General features: G+C 38.4%; 1 protein-coding gene across 8 annotated transcripts in view; it reads left to right on the forward strand.

Moving 5' to 3' along the window:
* Hectd4 (HECT domain E3 ubiquitin protein ligase 4) overlaps nt 1-17,950 on the forward strand; it is a 177,402-nt gene that overhangs the window by 84,418 nt on the left and 75,034 nt on the right. For 4 of the 8 annotated variants that reach the window (XM_071617043.1, XM_071617024.1, XM_071617027.1 and 1 more), the window contains exons 12-23: nt 2,299-2,531; nt 2,896-3,041; nt 5,027-5,097; nt 5,719-5,824; nt 6,403-6,523; nt 7,172-7,300; nt 9,223-9,347; nt 10,953-11,106; nt 11,565-11,665; nt 14,118-14,316; nt 16,422-16,568; nt 17,668-17,772. In XM_071617043.1, coding sequence (XP_071473144.1) covers nt 2,299-2,531; nt 2,896-3,041; nt 5,027-5,097; nt 5,719-5,824; nt 6,403-6,523; nt 7,172-7,300; nt 9,223-9,347; nt 10,953-11,106; nt 11,565-11,665; nt 14,118-14,316; nt 16,422-16,568; nt 17,668-17,772 — 1,637 coding nt within the window. The remainder of the gene's footprint in view (nt 1-2,298; nt 2,532-2,895; nt 3,042-5,026; nt 5,098-5,718; nt 5,825-6,402; nt 6,524-7,171; nt 7,301-9,222; nt 9,348-10,952; nt 11,107-11,564; nt 11,666-14,117; nt 14,317-16,421; nt 16,569-17,667; nt 17,773-17,950) is intronic. The other 4 variants (XM_071617032.1, XM_027923206.2, XM_071617030.1 and 1 more) reach the window with 3 other exon arrangements.

A 17,950-nucleotide genomic window follows, 5' to 3' on the forward strand; every position in this document is an offset into this window, starting at 1 on the left:
AAGTTTGTTCAGCACAGCAGTCCTGGGGGAAGGGGCAGACTGTGAAAAGCAGCAGTTTTGCTGCCAGAGGGGCTGACTTGATTTGGAGCAGAGCGGAGAAAATCTCACACCAGTAGTAGTAGTAGCTTTGGCGACACACAGAGAAGGCCAGTGGCTCAGCTTAAATTATGACCCTGGTTAGCACAAGCAGCAGATCAGCATGCTAGCTAGAAATTTAGTAGTGAGGTTTGGGGACCTTGACAAGCTCCTTGCACATCTACACAGAAGAGGGCTGGGAGAGGCCCAACTGTTCAGATGTCTCAGCTCAATATGAGCCTACATTGATACACAGAGATGTGAGATGTCCCAGCAGAAAGTAGAAACTGGATGGAGTGTAACACGGCCTGAACTTTGATGCCTTCTTGCAAAATACATAGCTCCATTCAGGATGGAAGTGTTACTGGCTCAAGGCTCACAGTACCAGTTGTTGGTTGACAATGAACAGGGGTATCCCCTGGGAAGCTAGACTTAAAATTCAAAACAAGGGCTGAAGATGTAACTCAGTGGTAGAGCACATACTGAGCATGCACAAGGCCTTGGTTTCAATCCCTAGAACCTAAATAAATAAATAAATAAGATAATAAAAATAAATGAAAAAAAGAAAGAAGGCTTTCAAAAACGACTCGAGCAGAGAAATCAGTGAACATACACTGCAGGGAAATGCATATTGTACTTAGCACATGTAGTCGTTAAGCAGCCGTAATACATATATGTCTGAAGAACTGAAGGGAACCATGTCTGAAAAGATTAAAATATGATACTATGACTGAACAAGCAGAAAACTTCAATAAAGAAATTATTTAGGACTGGAGCTGTAGGTCCGTGGCGGAGCACTTGCCTAGCTTGGGGGTTAATTTCAAACATCAAAAACAAACAAACAAACAAACAAAAACCAATCAAACAAAATTAAAAAGAAAAAAGAAGAAAATGGAAATTCTGGATTTAAAAAGTAGAGAGACATTCATTAGAGTAGCTCAGCAACAGATTTGAGTTGGTGGGAAAAATAATCAGAAAACTTGGAACAAAGAATGCATATCAGTTTGGGTTTGTCTGATGTTTTCTCATGATTAAACTGAGGTTGTGGATATTGGGGAAGAATTACAACAGAGCTGATGTCCTCTTCACGTTACATTATATTCCAGAATACATGTTAACTTGATTTATTACTAGTGATTTTTAAATTGATCACCTGGAGCTGGGGCTGTAGCTCAGTGGTAGAGCTCATGCCTAGCATGTGTGAAGCCCTGGGTTGTATCCCCAGCACTGCAAAAAAATAAAATTGATCCTTTTGTTTAAGTAATGTCTACCAGGCTCTTCCACTGTGAAGTTACTGCTTTTCACTTTCCATATGCATTATTAGAAGTACGTTTTTAAGTCCAGACCACCCTCAAGGGAAGAGGAACTAAGGTCCACCTCCTAGAAAGAATATTATCAGAGAATTTGTGGACAAATATCCTAATCATTACCATAATTAATAAATATTTAAGGGCTGGGGTTGTGGCTCAGTGGCAGAGCGCCTGCCTTGCATATGTAGGGCATTGGGTTTGATCCTCAGTACCACATAAAAATGAATAAATAAAATAAAGGTATTGTGTCCATCTACAACAACAAAAAATTTTTTTTAATTTTGAATCGTGTTTTATGGTATTCAAATTATATCTTCAGAAAGCTGTCCCCCCTCCCACCAAAAAACAAACAAACAAACAAACAAACCAAAAAAGCAACCAACCAGCCAAACAAAAAATAGCAAAAGAAGAGAGAGTCACCTATTTATTAGTGGCTCCCAAGTCTCTCGCCTACACTCCAGACTACGCATTCACCTTTACTTGGTCATCTAGTAAGCATTTCCATCTAAACATGTCAAAACAAACTCCCTACTTCTCTCTTTCTCAAAATCTGTACCTAGAAGTCTTTCATATATTGGTATATGGATTCCCATTCTCTCATATGCTCAGACTGAAATTTTAATTTTTCACTTATTTATAACTATATTGTAAGGTAATGTATAAAAAGCATTTAGCCCATTGCCCAGCATAAAAAAAAAAGGCTCAATGAGTGGTAACTACTTCTGTTCTTAAAGAATTGAAATTCCCAAGTGTTTTCACCCCTGCACTCTGTGGTGGAACACTCTGTTCTCCAGCAGCAGTGGAAGAGACAGGAGCCAAGTAGTCTTTCCTGATTGATGTGCACGCATGCTCTGTTCCTCAGGGGCCATCTATAGTACATCTTTCCTCACTGAGTCTATATCTTCTCTTCTAGAAGAGGCTATAACCACAAATGAGGTTATAAACCAGTTACTGCACCACGTTGGTGCCATGTGCATACACCAGCTCAATCTCTTGGCCACCAACCCCAATCTTCCCATCACAAGTGTCTTGGGCAAGCAGCATCCAATTGAAGCCCACCATCTGAGCAGCATTTGTGACATCATGGAGAAGGCCATGGTTAACGGAGATACCTGTATCATACGCTGCATTCTCGTTGTCTTTCAGGTAAATAACACTGATGTGAGGTAAGAAAGTGGTAGAGAAAAAAACACAAACCTCAGCTTTAGCCAGCTAATTTCTACCAGAGTAAGAATTCAATAACATTCCTGTTTTGCATTTTGCCACTTTTTAGTCATATAATTAGAATCATATTCATTTCACTGCAATTAACAGAATATTGCTATATCTAGCTTATTGCAATTAATATATGTAAAATATTTACTATAATTATACCTTTACCCAAGAGATAGCAGTTAATAATCTACCCAGTTGTCTACTTATAAGAGTATCTAAATGTGATTTCTTCAGGAGAATAATTTTATCCCCAGTAGAATGAGCACTTTTAGACATACCCCTTCTGTTTCTGTAGGTGGTGTTTAAATTTTTCTTCAGCCCACAAACTGAAAGGAACCGAGACATCATTCGACGGTCAGGACTGCTTCTATGGCAGTTGTTGATGGCACCAAAAGATCAAATCTGTCCTGAAATTCAGAAGGAAGTCTGTCTTGCCATCAGGTAAACAGCAAATCCTTTTCTTAGTGCTCTCTGCAAAATTATCCTCCTGCAAGGCTTTGCATTCTTTCCTGCAAGCTGTTAGCAGCCCAGTCTTGGTGCATTGGGAATGATATATAGATAGGGATTTGAGCTAGTCCTTCTGGGCCAAAGGCAACTGTGCACCTACATTTCTTCATCCCACCTTTTGAACCTTAAAATGAAAACAAAATCCCTGTAAGTGGACAGTGTGTTGCAATCAGACGTTCTCATTGGAAGTGTTGCAGTGTGGTTAGGAGTAGCTTTGGCAACCAGCAACCTTAGGTTCTAGTCTTTTCTCCATCCCTTACTCACTGAGACCTTGGTTTGAAGCTTCCATTTTCTCAGCTATTCAACGGGTTTAAAAATAGTACCCATTGTGGGGTCCAGTGGCACAGGCCTAAAATCCCAGCAGCTCCCTAGGCTGAGGCAGGAGGATCGTGAGTTCAAAGCCAGCCTCAGCAAAGGTGAGTTGCTAAGCAACTCAGTGAGATCCTGTCTCTAAATAAAATACACAATAATCCTGGGGATGTGGCTCAGTGGCTAAGTGCCCCTAAATTCAATCCCTGGTACCTCCCCTCTCCCCAAGTACCTACTGGCTAGATGAGTTGGTGTACCCCTGCAATCCCAGCAACTCAGGAGACTGAGGCAGGAGAATCACAAGTTCAAGGCCAGCTTTGGCAACCTTGACTCAAAGTGGACAAAACAAATAAAAACATCTATTGTCTAGGTTTGTGAGGTTCTCATAAGAGAAGGCCTGATGTAAGTTATGTCAACCATATTGACCTTTATTAACCTGATTAAAATCTTGTGAATTTATTGACCATTTTCTATTGTCATTTAACCTTTTTTTTTTTTTTTTTAATTTGGTGAACTTTTTATCTAAGCGGGTAGCCTTAATGTCACCAAGTCTGGTTTAGTAACCAAGAGAGAACTGAGTGGTTGGTTTGAAAGAGTCATATGGTAGGGGTGAGCACAGAGGGCAAGGAATTCTTTTTCTTCCATGGTAGATTATACTTCAGATTGTTTTCTGTTGAGCATTAAGTCAGTATTTGAAATCTGGTGCCATGTTGGGCACAGTGTCACATGCCTGTAATCCCTGCAGCTCAGGAGGCTAAGGCAAGAGGATCATCAGTTCAAGACCAGCCTCAGCAACTTGGCAAGGCCCTAAGCAACTTAGCAAGATCCTGGCTCAAAATAAAAAATAAAAAAGGGCTGAGAATGTGACTCAGTGGTTAAGTGCCCCTTGGGATAAGTCCCCAGTACAAAAAAGAAAAGAAAAACATCTGGAGCCATGAGGAAGGTTGTGGAGGTGATGGGTATATTCACTGCTTTATTTAGGGTGGTTCTATAGGTATATATGCATCTCAAAGTTATTAAATTGTGCACTTTAAATATGTGTACATCATGTCAAACTTCAATAAAAAAAGAATAAGGAAAAATTCTTATACCATTTGTCATTCTATGCTTCCAGCCTTTTTGGAAAAACCAAGAATCCTTTTCTTGAGTGATGGGGAGAAGGGGCACTCGAGACACAATCTGTTCTATAACTGGCTCAACTGTACTGATTTTTCATCGCTTACCAGTTCTACATGGCACCTCACACAAGTTGTCATGTTAGTAATTCACAGACAGAAGGAGGAGAGGGATCCTGTTTTTCAGGGAAGAGATTGGACTAAATCATAACAGTGACTTTAGGTTCAAATGCTGTTTTAGTAATGAAAATTAAAAATAATTTAAAATGCTTACTTCAGATATATGTAATCAGGATATTTTTTCTTTTTTCTTTTGTGGTCTAGGGATCAGACCCTAGGCTTCCCACATGCAAAGCAAGTGTTCTGCCACCAAGCTACATCCCCAGCCCTCAGTTTTATGTAATCAAACTGTCACCTTTAATAAAAAGAAAAAATTTAATATTTAGAGATTCTAAACATTTGTTTAAAAACTTTTTGACTTTTCTGTCATTTCAGCTCTGGTTTAAATATCTTGTACCCAGGCGAAACTGAAATCAATAACTTACTTAAGTTGGTCTTAACAGAAGGTGAGAATTATCTGTTAAATTATCCTTGAACAACTATTCTTTTTTATCCCTAAGGAAACAACTGGATGATAAGATAATAGATTCTTATTTCTTATCTGTTATCATATTTTAAAAATGTATTTGCATAGATACCAACACCTTAGCCAGACTGAAAGCAGAAATCATGTTTTATGTATTTTTTAGCTTTATAAGCCCATCTGTTTCCAAGGCTTAACTTCATATATCAGGCTGTAGATATTTACCAATTAAAAATAATGATTTTGGGGTGATTTCTAATTATTTTTTCACACATTAAATCCAACTTTTCAAGTTGGACTGAACAATAATAACAAAGGTATGTTAAAGATACTATGCATTTAAAAACAAAATTAATTGGAGGAATTACAAATCACACTTCATGATAGATCAAGAAGGTAGTCACACTTAAATCAAGAAGCTCTGGCTAGAAACAGTTTCCAGTTGGTTGCAATGTAGTTTTGCCTCTGTTGTTTTATATAAATCTGCCATACCTGGTGCCCCTTGGTGGTTGACTTATACTTTGTTTAAAAACTTTTAAAAAATAACATCAGTTTTCTAAGTGCTGTTTATCAGGGTACTTTATGGAGTTTTGTTGTGTGTTAGGAGAGAGAAACAGTGGACTGTCCCAGCTTCGAGATGTGATCCTAACCAATTTAGCTGAACAGCTACAAAACAACCGATTTGGCAGTGATGAAGATGATCATTACAGGTGACACCAGTTATGTTATTCTGCTAGTCTCTTCTTTGTGTTCTTCTGAATACTTAATTTAAATGTGTTTGATCAGTGTTTGTCTCTAGTTATAGCTAATGGGGTCATTAGCATGTTAAACCTGAAAAGACTGGATCAATTGAAAGATAACAAATTCTACAGTTGTCCTAAGAACTGATAATAGGACATGTAAGTTGTATTAGTAAAGTAATTTGCGCCCAGGGAAAGTACTTAATAAAAATACGAGTGGAACTCATTCCAAAAATCTTAGTGGAGAAGCGGTGCAAATTGATGAACTATGAAAGAAGCTATGTGTGTTAGAGCTGGGGAGAGGGAATGAGATGTCATTTTTCTGTGCTATTTATAAAATACTTTGATTAGGTGATTGGGTACCATTTTGCTATGTTTGGCTTAGATATTACCTAGTTGCTAGCATTGTTATTTAATAAGATGATTTGCTTGCATAGTCAATTAATTTTGTATCTTGTATTTGTTATCTCAGACCAATTTTATGAAAGTTATCCTTTTACTAATAAACCATCAAAATTTTATTGTTACATTTCTCCTGCATTTTAAAGACTAAATGATGAACTTTTACACTACATTCTGAAGATTGTTGTACGAGAATCCTGTATTTTAATCACCAAGTGCCAAACTGTCTCTAAAGATGATTTTCAAAAGCTCCTTTCAACTGTGCCTGTAAGTAAAAATGTATTTACTGAAAGCACAATTATATCAAATGTCCCTGTTTTCATTTTACTGTACTGAGAGGTGTGTGTGGACACACAGTCACTTTACAAAGATAGACTGAAAATAATTTATGAAAGTCAGTGAATGACTGTTCTTATCCTAGAACTATAGAACTAGAAAAATCCACTTGAAGTGCTTTTTACTAAGACTTCATTACAATTTATGGCTTGATGCAATAAACTGTTTGACTGAATTTGGGGGTTTTTCTTTTATCTAATGAGGGTCCCCCTTCCTCAGTAGTCTAGCATTGTTTTCTAAACTATTAGTGTTTTGCAGAGACTGATAGGAACTAAAAGGTTTTTAAGGGTTTGTGTAGAGTCTTCTATGGGAGATGGCAATGGGGAAAGAAGAAGTATTAAGAGGAAAGATTTGTTTGAATGACTAGTGAGGATTGCGCAACAGAAGACAAACAGTAAATGTGTCCAAGTCTGTCATTGAAAGCCATGTCTATACAAATCACTTGAGAAACTAACTTGGTCTTTTTACTGTACTTTCTCTTTTTGTTTCTCTTGTCAAAATCTTTTGAAAACATGAGGATTACATGATCCCTTCTTTGAGTAGGGTTAGATCATTTAAATGCCCTTGTTTGTATTAAAGGCTGCATCCTCCTGCCTGCGCTATCTGATGGCAGTTCAGAATCACCTTCTCAGTAACACTATTTTGATTAAACCTGATGAGAACGATGACAGTGACAACTCCTTGCAGGGAGAGACATTGAAGGTACAGGTAAACACCAAGCTTGATTTTAACAATGCTTTCTACCCAGTATGTGAAGCACAGCTTACTCAGCTAAATCTCTGTGTATTATGATGTCAGAATTCACCATGTAACCTATATTCTTGTGAGAGGTATTAGGCCACTCATTTCATAGATCTTTATGTCATTGCACAGTGATTACCATATTTGTGACACTTTCATAATGTGTCATCCATGTGCTCCTGTCAGTCTTTTCGTGCCTTAATGTTTATTTTCATCTTTTAAGAACTGTAAAATATGGCACTCACAAGTGATCTCATCACACCTGCAAGATATATAGATATATGTATATATGTTTATGTACATCTACACGCACATACATACATGCACACACAAACACATACATACATATATATGTATATATATAAAAATCTGATAGCATAACATTTTAAACAGTTTTGATATTTTGAATGGATTATTATAGTCTCAACCCAGATGACTTTAAAAGGTGATAATTTTATTTCAATATTGTATTAAATAATTTAATTTCTAAACCTATATAGTTCATTTCATTTTGTTGTTAATTTAGGTCAGCTTCTATGTAAACTTGATCATCTGTTCCTACAGGACAAAAATTTATAGCAGTCCAAAGACTTTTTTTCTAGCAGTGGTTATAACTTTGACAGATATTCAAGGTGGTTGTTTGCATTATGAAAATTTCATCTCTGTGGGAAAATTAGAGAAATCAATGAGAACTTCATTCTTCTTTACACTGTTGACTTGAACACACTGGAAAATCTCCCGAGGAAGCCAAATAAACTGTGGCAGTTTGCTCTTTCTTAGTCCTTTATGCACATGTATTGTATAAACCAGATGTGCTAGTTTGCATTCACGAGTTTGTCTCCTATGACCAGTTTTTAAACAGTGGACATGCATGAATTTTTAATTTGAATTATTGATACTATTTATTTAAATTTTCTTGCCTTGGTTTCCTAATTAGTAAAAAGGGACAATAGCATTTTGCTTATAAGGTCACTAATCCTCACCTGGTTGTTAGATAATCACTGATACTATGAGTGTGACTTCAGGCACAGTTCAGCTCATTCTACAGGTCAGAATTCCTTTTGTTAAGATAAAAGTTATTATAATAATATAAAAAAGACCCTAGGAAATCCCAACAAAAAAAAATGGGTGTTTTTTTTCTATTTGAAAGGCTAAATTTCATAAATCCTTAATTAAACCATGGAGAGAAATATAGATTCTTAGTAAAGGTAGAATAGGTTCAATTGTCTAGTATTTCTAGGGAAAAAGTGAGAACACATAGATGTCACCTAAAGTTAGTTTGGTCGTATTTTTTAATAGAAAATATTTGTAAACATTTCTATGATGTTAACTAGTGTTTCTTAAAACACTCATTGGTATTCCCAGGAATTCTTAATTTTTAATGTTTAATAGCCCATAAGCACCTGAATTTTTTAACTTGCTGAATTTTAAGCATAATAGGTTTAAAATATTAAGTGAAAGGTCACTTGTACTTTTTCAGAATGTTGTTTTTTTGTCTCATTTTATCCACCGCCTATACATGCGCCTTTTACTGTTCTGTTTTTCTCTTTAGCTATCCTCATACCACCCAAGGCAATCTTCCACCTGGAGTTTCTGGGCTGGCCACCAGGCGCTCTCTTGTGCTGGATGGGATGGGAGCTAGGCCTTTTCTCCTAGGCACGCAGTGTGCTCCCTGTGAGATACTGCATATTTCTGTCCACACTCTAGACCGTAGCCTCCCAAATTAATTGCTACTGGCCATCCCAGAGGAACTTACTGCTTTGGGCTTATTTTGGCCACCTCATCATTTCATTTCAAAATGCATCATTAAATATATCATTTCGTGTTGTCATTGTGAGGGACTATTCATCACAGACCTTAAAAATAATATTATGATGTTTTCTACCTAGGAGCTAAAAGTCAGTATTTTGGCTCTTGCCACCCAAATCCTGACTGGATGTGATGAAGTGTTGGAAATGCTACAGCAGGTCACCACTGCCCTCATAAACAGTGACATAGCAGATCGGGAGCAGAGGTGAGGAAATGGATTGGAAACTGACTTGCTGCTCTTTAGGGAGAAAAATCTGCTTATAAAAGTGAAACCTTTTTAGAATGGAACATCAAATGTTTATTCAATATAGAGGCATTTTTGAGAGAATAGATTGAAACAGCAACTGTTTCAAAGCCAAATGCCATTCAAGTCTTTAGAATGCTTTTAGGTAAGATTAGGCCATCAGCCACATTCCAGGGCCCTCAAGGTTATGGAAAACGGCCTCCACTCTGAGTTTTGGAACTTCCATCATCACTCCCCAATTGGCCTTTCTTATAATTGTCTAGCTTGGTGCCACGCCCACTTACTTCCAGGAGGAGAAGTGGCTTAGTGATACAGATAATCAGCTACTATACAAAAGATGATGTTAACATGATATCTCAAGACTTTACTGAAAGTTGATTTCTTCAAATATAGGAGTGACCAATATAGGGAGTAACCTTCCCTTCACAGAAACAAGTCCTTTTCTTAGCACTTCACATTAAAATTCCTGCTATCATTTGCTATTACAAATGAGTTGCGTACTATGTTTTTTGAAGATATGAATGTTAGAGATATTGATCTAAAACAATCCTGCAGTGTAACTTTTGTTTCAGTACTTTTGTTGGTTCCCACATCCTTGGTTTTCACCAACTTCCAGAGAGTAAATGGGAGTTGGGGGCTGAGAACAATATAATCAGATAGGTGTTGCCTTGGGGCTTATTAAAATATGTAGCCTGGAGACATGAGGTCTACTTCTGTGTTCAACACCAATGTCCTCTTAGCTTAGAGAATTTACATGACCTATTTCTTTCTTTGGGGGACCTGCATACTTAATTCCTAGCAGAGGATGGGAATATTCAGAATGTGATTTTAAAGAGAAGTTAAAAATCTACTGAGTCATCCTAGTTAAGAGTTGTCAAAATCATAGAAACAACAAATTAAAAAAATTTTTTTAAATTAAAAAAACTCACAGAAACAGCAAGTAGAATGGTGACTGTTGGTGGGTGGGGGATATTGCCTAATGGGCATAGAGTTTTTCTTTACAGAGCTGGTAGTGATGATTGCACATTACTTAATAATACTAAAATGTATACTTAATGATAGTAAATTTTATGTGTGTTTTACCACAATAAAAAGCATTGGCCCACATGAGCCTCAATTACTCAAGGCCAGGAGCGGCTTTCACAGCAAAGGCAGGTGAAGCAGTATTGTGGCCATTCACTTTATCCTTTTCGGAATCTCAGTGCTACAGTAAGCAGCTTGTAGCCAGCAGCCACAGAGGCTGAGAACTTTCGAGCTAGTAACCACCTAGAGCAGGCATTTGCATTTTAGAATCCATTTGTAAAATGCTTTGAAGGTGCTATGAAATGCCTTGCCTAAATTTTTTGGCCAAATCACAGGTTGAAAGTGCAATCTATTAATAACTCTCTGTTCTTCCCCTCTCCCTTAGTGGTAGAAGGTAGGAAATTTGAGGACTGAATTGCCAGAACTATTTCACTAGTTCAAGGAGACATGATTAAAAGAATTTGTCAGATACCGATGATATCAGGGGTTTCTCTACATGCTCAGGCATTGCTTAGGCTGTGTGTTTTCTTGAACTTTTTGTAGGTTAAAAGGCTTGGAACAAGTTACCAAGGCCACTATGCTCGGTCACCTTCTCCCAGTGTTACTGACCTCCCTGATGCACCCCAATCTGCAGACCTTGACCATGGCCGACGCCCTGATGCCTCAGCTGGTACAGCTGGTGCTCTACACCAGCCAGGTGGGACCCCCAGCACCCCACTGACCTGCTCTCCAGCCAGCCTGCATCATGGCGCAGGAGACACAACAAACATAATTACGCCTTTCAGAAACTAAGAAAAACATCCTGCTCTAAAAACAAGCTAGAGTGTTAAGGGAACACATTTTATTGTTTTTTGGATTAAATTACTGACTGTAGTCTGTCAGCAAGTTTTTGTTGTCAATAGGCTGTAAAAAGGTTAATGTACAACACAACTGAAACCTACTACTACATTTAGTCCTCGCCATCTAAGAGTAACCATTATAAATGTGTTAAATAAAATGATGTTCAGTGGCCTCAGTAGCAATGCATTTCTTAGTGAAGGAAAGCAGACAGGGATTGCAAAAAGGTGATTCAAGCGGAAATTCTGTTTGTCTCTAGTACCATCCAGGTGACTGACAATAAACACTTAAAGATGCACCCATGGTTTTATGTTGCAGACGGCTTTGCTGCTTAAAACCCAGTGTCCAGTGTTTGCTGAAGTGGGCTGCTTCCCATGTGGCACATCCGACCAGAAGTGTAGGCTGTTCCCCGATGAGAGGTAATGGGACTGCTGCTTTCTTTTTTTCTGTGAAAGCCTTATACTCCTTTTACAACAATAATTTTTAGCAAAGATTATCTGAAAAAAGGAAAAAGATACAGGGTCAAAATTTTACAGATAGAATTAATTTATAGATTTATAGAAACAAGTTAGAATAAGTTTTCCCATGAATTAAGAGATCAATTCAAAACTGGCCCAAAAATCTCATACCCTAATGATGGAGATGTAAAATATTATGATTTAGGCAAACATTTTGGCAGGGGTTGTTTTGCATTGTGTGTGTGTGTGTGTGTGTGTGTGTGTGTGTGTGTGTCTCTTTTAAAGACAGGGTGGCACTATGTTGCCTAGATTGGCCCCCAATTCCTAGGCTCAGATAATACTGTCACCTCAACCTCATAAATAGCTGGGACTACAGGTAAGAGCCACTGTGCCCAGCTGGAAGTTTCTTAAAAAAATTAAATATACACCTGCCATGTGACCCAGCTGTTCTGCTTTTAGGTATGCATGCAAGAGAAAAAAAAGAATAGGTTATTAGAAGATTCGACATGAAGGTTTATAAAAACTTAAGTTAGAATAATTCGTGACTGGAAACACCAAATGTCCATCAGTAGGTGAATGGATAAACGAATTGTGACATATACATACAGTGGACTCCTGCTGAGCAATAAAAGACATGAGCTCTTGATACATGCAACATGTGGATATAGGTGCATTTGTATGTGAATCTCAGAATACTTAGCTCAATGAAAGAAGCAAGATTTTCCCAGGTCACATATTATGTGTGTTAGTTAGCTTTCTGTCAATGTGGCAAAAAAAAAAAAAAAAATAGATTTCAGCAGAACAACTTCAGGGAGAAAAAATTTATTTTGGCTTACAGTGTCAGTGCACATGGCTTTGTTGTTTCTGGAGCTGTGGTGAGGCAGAGGCAGAGTATCCCAGCTAGGAGGTTTGGCAGAGTAAAGCTGCTCACCTCATGGCAGCCAGAAAGCAAAGTGAGAGAAGGGGCCAAGGACAGGATATACCCTTCAAGGACCTGCCCTCAGTTACCTACATTCTCTAACTAGGCCACACCTCTTGATGTTTCCACCACCTCTTCCTATTGCTACCAGCTGGAGACCATGCCTTTAGGGGACATTCTTGATCCAAACTTTTAACACTATGAGATTCCATTTATATAAAGTTCTAGAATCTACAAACCAGTCTGTCTAATGACAGAAATATGATTGCCTCAAGGAAGGAGTAGCAGGATTACAAAGAGAAGAAGGAAACTTCGTGGTTGTATGCAAATGTCCAAACTTACCAAGTCGGATGCAAGTATCTATGAAACATTTATGTTTCACTAAAGCTGTCTGTAAAAGTAATTGATCAGAAAGGAAGGATTTGCCCTGTTTCTCAAGAACAGTGTGCTATCCTATTGAACCTCAGGTTGTTTCCAGTTTTACAATTATGAAAACTTTTTTCTGTGCTGTCCAACACCTTGCCACATGTAGTTAGGGAGCACTTGCACTATGGCCAGTGTGACCAGGGATGTGAATTTGACATCTTCCTTGATTTAAACCTAAATGGCTGCATGTGACTAACACCTACTGTATTAGACAATACAGCTCTTCGGCTCCACCTACAGAGTTGAAAGAGAGTAAGAGAATAATTCCTTGGCAGCCAAATTTAGGACTTAGGAGTTTGTGTTCCACGAGCTCACACTCTAAAGACCTTGAGAGTTCAGTGATAGTAGGAAAAAGGGCTCTCGAAGATTCCTTTCTGTAACAGCAATTACGGTGAACAGGAGTCCCATTGACTCATGGATTTTCAATAGTTGGCATGTAGAAATGAACAAAAGGAAATTTCAAAGGATTTGGAAAATGGCCAAACCTAAAAGGTTTTTTACAGTGTCTGTTTTTTCCCCTGAGTAAATGAGAGTTAGTGAGGTCTTCTACTGGGTATCAATGGGACTTAATCTTTAAAAATAAAATAGTATTCTAAGTTTATATATTCTTAATTTATATATTACTATGTGAGTATACAGCATCTAACAGTAGCAAGGGGGAGAGACCCCTCAAATACAAGAAATGTTTAAATACTTCTTATTGCTAGTATTTAAAAGTCACAATGTGCCAAGGGCTATGGCACACACTTGTTATCCCAGTGGCTTGGGAGACTGAGACAGGAGAATTCCAAGTTCAAAGCCAACCTTAACAACTTAACAAGGCCCTAAGCAACTTAGCAAGACCTGTCTCAAAATAAAGAATAAAAGGGCTGGGGATGTGGTTCAGTGGTAAAGTGCTCCTGGATTCAATCCTTGGTAGGCCCCAACCCCCCAAAAAGTTACAATGTGTTATAGTAAACTCTGTGGGAAATTTAAGCACATTTACTGAACTTGTTTCTGTTGCGTTTCCATCTTGTTATTATTTTCTTTGCTGCTAAGCTAAGCCACTTTCTCCTCCTCTGGTTTTAGAATGCTGGAAGAAAAAGAGGAGCCAGGCTTCCTCACTGGCCTAAAGATTCCCGCCCCCTGGGCTGCTGGGAAAACCGTGGAAACAGTACACCCTGTCAGGGACAACTACAAGTTTAAAGAAACTGTCCATATCCCAGGAGCTCGCTGCCTGTATCTGAGATTTGATAGCAGATGCTCTTCACAATATGACTATGACAAAGTAAGCAAGCACTGGGTTCTTGTTGATTCTGCCTAAGCTGATTTTTTTAGATGCTTCTTATTTTTCTTTGCTGCTGGTCACCATTCCTGACTTATTTCTGTCTCCAGATATCTTTTAGGAAGACTTTCCTAAAATAATGCCTTGAAGGGTAGTGATTGAGGGACTTAAGCGCAATCACCTCTGCAGCCTAACAACAGTGTTTTAATGGCAAGTTGAAAGCGTACCTTTGTAAGCTTTCGGAAGCTTCACTCTGAGTCAAAGGGAAATTTCTTTTTATTCTGCTGACTTCCTGCCTTCCCTCTGTGCTTGGGATTCCTGTAGATACCTTATGGTCATTCATCTGGAAAGGTCTTACTGCCCCATTCTTGGGGCTTCTCATGCATCTTTTTGGAAAAGGTGGAAGGGAATCAGATGTATTAAAGCTCTCTTTTATGTGTATTTACATTTTGTTCTTCTTTGCCATTACTTCAGAGCCCACATAGATTTTGCGGAAGAGTAGTCTCCAACTTGGTGGTTTTACTGTTGCAAAGAATAGGAATTGCATTAGGGGCCGAAGTATTTTCTTCTATTGATAATTGTTTAATTATAAATCATCATGTTGAACTTCTGAGGAAAGGCTAATGAAACTAAGATAACATGAAAAAACAACTAGATGATTAATAGCTTTGTACACACAAAATAGCTCTCTACACGCTATTTTTATGTACCTAGTTAGCTGTGTGTCATCTCTGTCCTCTGTGAACTCAGAGAGGACATGTGGTCTTAAATTCCACCAGGGGAGGTTTTTAGGTTAAAAATAAAGGCTTTCCTAACTATACTTGCCTTGGAGTGGTAAAACACATGACTGGGATTATTGATTCCCCACTACCTTTTAGTATAGTCAGGAGTCCCAGATGTCTGGAGGAGTTTAAGACTTCTCTCCAGAATTCACCTTAGCTGGGAGCAAGAAGCAAGAACTCGGGTTTTGGTGGACCTTTCAAAATACATATCCCCTAGCATCAGTGTAGCCTGCTTCCTGGCTCCTGCCGTTAGCTACCCCTATTTCCTAGGTTTAAGTGAAGTGATTATTTAAAGAGCAAGTGGAAGAGGTTGCCATTTTAGTTGGTGTCATTTTGTTTCTCCTTTAAAAATAGTAGTTTGCATCTTCCGATGTGCGCTAACTCATGCCTGCAGTGGACATTAGTGTTAGTGATGGAGCACAAAGAGGCTTACTACATGGGTAAAAAGTACATTTACTTTTCTAGAGGTCTCTGGCTGGGGTCAGCAAAAGGGTAAGAAATCACAAAATGATAAACATCCAGGGCTAAAGACGCAGCTTTTAGATACAAACCTGGGTGCAGTATAGGTAGTCAGAGTGCACTGCGGGGACAGGGCTTGGTGTTGATAGAAGCCAGAGCTCTGTTTCTCCTGTGGAATTGTTGCAATGCCAAATGAGCTATCAGAGTTTCTCCTCCAGATTAGGAAGTCAGCCAGCTGGACATTAATGTGCAGCCTGTAAGGAAAAAAAGTCTTTGACACATGTGAGCTGACCTAAGAAGCAGCAGCCCCCTTTCTGGCCCAAATTTGTGTCATTTTCCTTTTATAGCATTAAGCAGCATTCTAATTATATATGGCTTATTTTCAATGTGTTGCATTTTTTAAAATCCTGTATTCATTTTTTTTTTTTTTTAACGTTTTTATTTTGTTGTTATGTTAGATATTATCATCTTTCCATCTGTATTTGCTCAGTTTATTAATTTTGGGGAGGTCTTAAGGGGTCAAACTGTACCTATTATTAATGAGTTATATGTTAATAATTAGGATTAAAAATAGCATTTGAAAATGTATATGGATAAAAAAAATTAATATTTTAATGGAGATTCCCAAGCCAATTAAAGTGTGATAATATAAAAAAGTATATTTTTATGTTAATCATTGTTATTTCTCTGTGATTTTCCTGTAATACCAATGACTGATTGCTTTGACACTAGTATCAGTTATATCTAAAAATTCAGGAAATATTAGTTATATTATGACACCAGTGCCTGGTTTATAAATGTGTTTTTAAACAAATATTTTTTGCAGCCTTTTTATTTGTAGATGTTGTTTTTGTTTTTCTTTTACAGTCTAACAGTCTATTTTCTGTTTTGAAGTTGGTGATATATGCGGGGCCTAACACAAACAGTAGGAAGGTTGCTGAATATGGAGGCAATACTCTGGGATATGGCAGCCGTAGTGTCTTAGGAACTGGTTGGCCGAAGGACTTGGTGAAGGTATGGTATCCAGTTATGGTCACTTTCTCGAAAAGAAAAGTGAACCTAGGTTCCTCAGGGACCCAAATGCCAACTATAGTCCTAGAACACATTTGTCATGGGGACTTTTGTTGAGGTGGGACCTTGCCAAACCTGTCAACTCATCCATTTCCCTTCAGAATGATCCTCCTTTCACTTATAGGATATCCGATCCCTGTCCACTCCAGAGCTGGGATCCCTTCCTCAGATCGCTCCATGGATGGAGGTTGTCATGGCATTTTCTTCCATGTTCATTAAAAGGTCTGCTAGTTCCCCAGACTTCCTGATGCTGAGTAGCCAGAACCACAGGCCACTGCAGTTTAAAAGTGTAGAGTTAATGTTTTCAAACGAATTAGGGCCTTTGGAGAAAAATAATGGCCCATTCTCAAACTGATGCGATTAGGGCCATGCTTTGTAATCTGGGCCCTTGAATTATTTATTAGTATGTGCCTAGAATGTGAATATGAACTCAGAAGTCCATCAAACCCCAAAATGTCTCCTAAGTCTGTTTCTAGTCCCTTATTGACAAATATTACGTACCCTTGTAACTCAGCCAGAGACAGCTGATGATCTCCAGGATGTAGTCTGGTTGCACCCAAACCCGGATCAGCACCCTTAGTGGTTGCTCTCTAATTCACTGCCTTTGCTTCTTACTTGTGGAACTGGTTCCCTATCACAGAGCCAGGCCTCCCACCACAGAGTACTTCAGGAGAGCTTGTCATTTGCCTGCCTTCTTGACACAGTGAGGTGGGGAAGAGGCAAAGAGAGAGCAGAAAGAATAGAAATATGAGAACGTCATTAGGATTATGCTCAAGATTTGACTAATCTTTACTCTGAGCCTACTGTTGGGCAGTCATAGCCCATTTCACAGATGCCTTGTCCCTAAGGCTGCTTGGTCAGAAGGGACACTTAAAAGGTTGACATCTAAATGAGAGAGAATGAAATTTGAATCAAAAAGCAAGTGAGAAAAGGAGTGAGACATTTCTGTGGTCCTTTGGAAAGTAAATCTCTAACATTCATTGCTCTCTTAAAAGTTATATGTCTTGTTTTTAAAGTGTATTTTCCCCCCTTAAATTTTAAGGTGGAAGGAGATACAGTCACCTTCTCCTTTGAAATGAGAAGTGGCCGTGAACACAACACTCCTGATAAAGCTATGTGGGGCTTTGCGTGCACAGTTCGCGCTCAGGTACTTGAACCTAACCGCTGCTGTGGGAAAAATGTACTTTCTCCTATGTGCCTTGGTTACATACATCATATTTGCCTTGGAAACAGGGCTGCTTTCCATCCATCTCTTCCATCTGGCTGTAGTAAATTACTATTAGTAATAGTTTTATGGAGTAAAATGAACTGTGACCTAAAATCAG

Source organism: Marmota flaviventris, chromosome 1 (genome assembly GCF_047511675.1).
Source record: "Marmota flaviventris isolate mMarFla1 chromosome 1, mMarFla1.hap1, whole genome shotgun sequence".
In the NCBI taxonomy this organism is placed as follows: Eukaryota; Metazoa; Chordata; class Mammalia; order Rodentia; family Sciuridae; genus Marmota; species Marmota flaviventris.